At 31.8% G+C, this 4,299-nt stretch overlaps 1 protein-coding gene across 1 annotated transcript; it reads right to left on the bottom strand.

The window, feature by feature from the left end:
• Positions 1 to 1,838: 1,838 nt before the first annotated feature.
• Positions 1,839 to 3,069, bottom strand: LOC139514240 (ctenidin-1-like). Its single transcript, XM_071303119.1, has 2 exons — positions 2,927 to 3,069; positions 1,839 to 2,537 (listed from the first exon to the last, which is right to left on the bottom strand). The coding sequence occupies exons 1-2, from the start codon at positions 3,060 to 3,062 to the stop codon at positions 2,035 to 2,037; spliced, it is 639 nt and encodes a 212-aa protein (XP_071159220.1). The 5' UTR covers positions 3,063 to 3,069; the 3' UTR covers positions 1,839 to 2,034.
• Between the last annotated feature and the right edge of the window lie 1,230 nt (positions 3,070 to 4,299).

The raw sequence follows: 4,299 nt of genomic DNA, 5'->3' as shown, positions 1-4,299 counted from the left end.
CAGAAAAAGGGGGAGGGTACGGATACGGATATGGTGTGCTGCTTTGCTGTTTTTGGTTTTGTATGAAATTGTCAGGTGTCATCTGGGCCGAAATATTTCCTTGTTCACTATAATCGACTGAATTACTAGCCTTTTGTTGTTTATTTTGTTTTTTATTTGATTTCTTGTATGGCTGTTTGGAAGTTAAATCGAACGAAGAATCGGTATTCTGTGACGAATCCATAAGCTTGCGTTTTGTGCTTGGTCTCGTCTTCTTCCTAGTCATCATTTAAGTTCAATATTAATCCCTATCGTATTTATTTTAACAAGACTGTTTGACGTAATTTTAAATGTAAACAAACAAACCAGGTACTGTTGTGGTTTGGGTTGGGTGTACTCGAATGTTTATTACTATTAACAACAAACCATTACTACAGTGTTATATCAACTTTCCGTGTAAAATACTAATGTTACAAACGTTACTGGAACTTATGAATATGTTTAACTCCACAAACACTCAGTAGTAAATACCAAATATTTCATAACATCGAGTTTTCCTGTCCCTGTTGGAAAACACACCACCTTCATAGTTGATCACGTGATATATCTTGCAATGACATGAATGACATGAATATGTAAACGTAGTTAATATTTATTCACCAAGGAGACAGAAGACAGAATCAATTATTATTTCTTTGGCTTTCCATCTTTTAGGTATCTAATGTTGTACTAGATGGTGTTTGTTTTAAACATGAATGTCTTTGCTTTTTCATTACTGAAGCTTCAGTTACAGTCACCTTAATGACATATAACAGAAAAACTATACACAGTTTAAATACTTTTATTGTAAATAGTAATACATTTAAAAGAATATTTTAAAAACATTTTAAAACACTAGTTTAAAGCATTACACTAAAAGGAAGTATTAACTAAATAAACGCGGACTTCCACAGGCCTGTGGATTATATAAATAATATGACGCTAATATTGATTGGGGTTTGCTAAATACTCCCCATGAGCGCAAAAAGGCTTTATCGCGGCAAACTGACGATACTACAAACAATTATCCTGATTTTGAGTAATTCCTTGAAATTTGATTGGCTGATATTGTCCAAATAAATTTCAGTACAATTTTCTATTACGTCAATTGGAATTATCTTCCCTTATACCATTGACCTAATAAAACAAATTAATTTCAGTTGATTTATAGTCCTAATATTTTTCCTTTTTTACAGTTTCAGATTAGATGTCTAAATATATTTGGTTGGTATTGTCCTTATAATTTATCATAATTGAATTTGAATTCAATAATGTAATATAACAAATCAGGATAAATGCTTTACACATGCATTGTGCAATTGTCCTAATACCTTGGACTATCAAACTAGTATAATAGTCCCAGCTAATACGGAATTTATCGGGTCAATAAAATTCATATTGGGTTTGGCTTTGCCTCACCTGATATGAATTTTATTGTCCCGATAAATTCTCGTGTTAGCACAATTTCACACTATGTAACTTATATTATCAGGTCGGCGTAACTTACGGACAAATAGTTCTTTTTCTGGGTTTTTTTTTAAAGATAAAATGCTATGTTAAAATTGATTGAAAGGAGGCAGGTAATATGGAACAAATCCGAATTAGTTTTTAAAGCTAGCAAAATAATGCGTATTATAGATGTTTGTAGACATTTTTAGACTCGATGTTTTTATTTGGTACTTTTGTGAATTACACATACTGCATGCCAAAGTTAACAAATAACAATGCTAACAAGTAATAAAAAAAATTATGCAACTTATTTCTAAGAATTCGTTAAATTATATATTCTTAGAAAAAAAGCTTTTGTTAAATATTTTTTTTTTATAATTTTTTGTTGAATATTTGAATTGTATAGATATCGAACAAATTAATGTAATCGAATACGTGCAGATACCACACATTTCTATTTGAATACATTAAATTATTTGGACCTTTTTTATAACTCACAAAAAGTTCATATAAACATATATCATAATTGATACTTCTAACAGTAGATTAAATAAACATCAGTCTAATTTAGTAGATTGGTAAAGAACCTCCTGGTTGACCTTGATAATAACTGCCACCACCTACTCCTCCGAGTGATGACTGTCCAGGATAGTTACTGCCACCACCTATTCCTCCGAGTGACGACTGTCCATCATAATAAGAACTTCCCCCTCCAATACCGCCAGCTGACTGGCCGAGGTAAGACGAACCACCTCCAATACCTTGTCCGTATTGTTCTTGACCTTGGTAAGAATTTTGCATACCACTGTATTCACCTTCGTATGATCCAATGTTCTGGCTATACTGTCCTCCCCCGATACCTTGTTGGTATCCACCTTGATATCCTCCTAAACTTGTTTGATATCCACCTTGATATCCTCCAATACCTGATTGGTATCCACCTTGATGTCCGCCAAATCCTCCCTGGAATCCACCATAGCTTCCTTTTATTCCACCATTTCCTCCCATACCCCATTCGTTATAACCATAGTCACCATATCCATCATCTGAAATACCTTTTACCTCATAACCTGAAATATAAATGTTAGATTTAAACTCATAATTTGGTTACCATCTTTTAGTGATTAAATAGAGGCAAGTGGACATAATACATTTAATTATTAGTCCAGACTCAGCAGTTTGATTAGTGCAAAGGTTTATTTATGGTATGTAATCCACGATGGTTTAATCATAACGAAATTGTTGTTTGGATTGTTACAATGATTTTACAAGAACTGCAATGTAAACGTCAACAAATATTGGCCATTTTCTGGATAGCCTCTGTTTTGGAGATTCACTGACTTTGATTTAAAGATGATTAAACAAGTATCATTGTCGACCGGACAATCATATTAGTTTTATGTTTGATTCCTCCGTGTTTATTTGAAAATGATCTTTACAAAACTGTAATAATCCATACCATAATCTTCTCCGTATCCCCCACTAACATATCCTTTTCCGTATCCTCCTATACCATATCCTTTATGTTGTCCATAACCGCCGGCTGACACCATGGCAACAGTGGCAAGGGCGAGAATAATTAGTTTGGTGTTCATGGCTATACTGACTGAAAGGTATTACAAAATAAAATGCATGAATATACAGTCAGTTATATCTTCCAATCAGGTGCAGGAAAACATTCAATCCGAAGATTGTGCACCATTCAAACTATAAAGCCGTCTAAAAGAACATGGTAATAAAAATATATAGTACAGTCTTTAATTGTTAAAAAAACTGCAATTATGTTGTTAAGATCTGCATTAGGGTATGTTGTGTTTTCAGTTACGAGAAAACTGTGTTTATGATTTTTTTCGGGTTTGTTGATCTTACATTTCGATGTAGCAAAGGCATTACACGTAATAGTGTATTTTTTTAAATAATCAAAGGAATAGACAAATAAAACAGGTCAGTATGTTTTGTTTACAAAAAAAACTTATATACAAAGAGAGAAAGAATCGTAATGATTGCCTACATTGGCACAAATGAAATGTGAATATACACCTATGCAGTATAGACAATAATAGACATAATAGACATCCCTGACAAACACCTTTTTATATAGGCAGCTGGTATTATTAACAGAGCTAAATATTTTACTTTGAAATCTTGTATCCGTTGAAAATGTTTTATATCAAATAAATAATTGACAATGTATTGGAAGATTAAACAGCTTTATGATAAATCATTTTTAAAGGGATACCAATATCGAACACTTTTTTTTTACTTACGATTACTGGAGCAGAATGTGTAATGATTGAATACACGTTGAAACCGTAGTATTTATAGCTGTCAAATTGAACAACGTTACAGGGGAGTATAAGGAAGACATGTGTTATTGTTACATAGAGAGTAATACACATGTAGTGTCTGGAATAATTCAATTTGTCTGTCTTTATTCGTTCGGTTTGTTACTAGAATTCAGTTAATATCGGATCTGGTATACTTTTGGTTTGTTTTTGCGAAAAAGAAATATGACAAGGCAATTTTAATGTTATTTTGAACATAATATTAAACTTTCATGTGTGAGTGTAATTAAAACAAATTATTTAGACACATAAGGAATATTTCTAAAGGATATACATGTATCAGAAGAATTACTTGTCTCAACAAGTAATTGGATTTGAATTACTAGAATTACTAGAATTCAGTAAATATCGGATCTAGTATACTTTTGGTTTGTTTTTGCGAAAAAGAAATATGACAAGGCAATGTTAATATTACTTTGAACATAATACTAAACTTTCTTGTGTGAATGTAATTTTTTTTTTATTTAGACACATAAGGAATATTTCT

This window comes from Mytilus edulis, chromosome 3, assembly GCF_963676685.1.
Source record: "Mytilus edulis chromosome 3, xbMytEdul2.2, whole genome shotgun sequence".
Classification (NCBI taxonomy): domain Eukaryota; kingdom Metazoa; phylum Mollusca; class Bivalvia; order Mytilida; family Mytilidae; genus Mytilus; species Mytilus edulis.
This window is presented reverse-complemented; position numbering and strand designations above follow the sequence as displayed.

What these genes read in the sequence shown, in the direction of transcription:
- LOC139514240 (XM_071303119.1), bottom strand. Translation starts at nt 3,062, where the DNA reads ATGAACACCAAACTAATTATTCTCGCCCTTGCCACTGTTGCCATGGTG. An exon ending in GGGATACGGAGAAGATTATG is followed by an intron (nt 2,538 to 2,926) that starts GTATGGATTATT and finishes TTTATATTTCAG; the next exon opens with GTTATGAGGTAAAAGGTATT.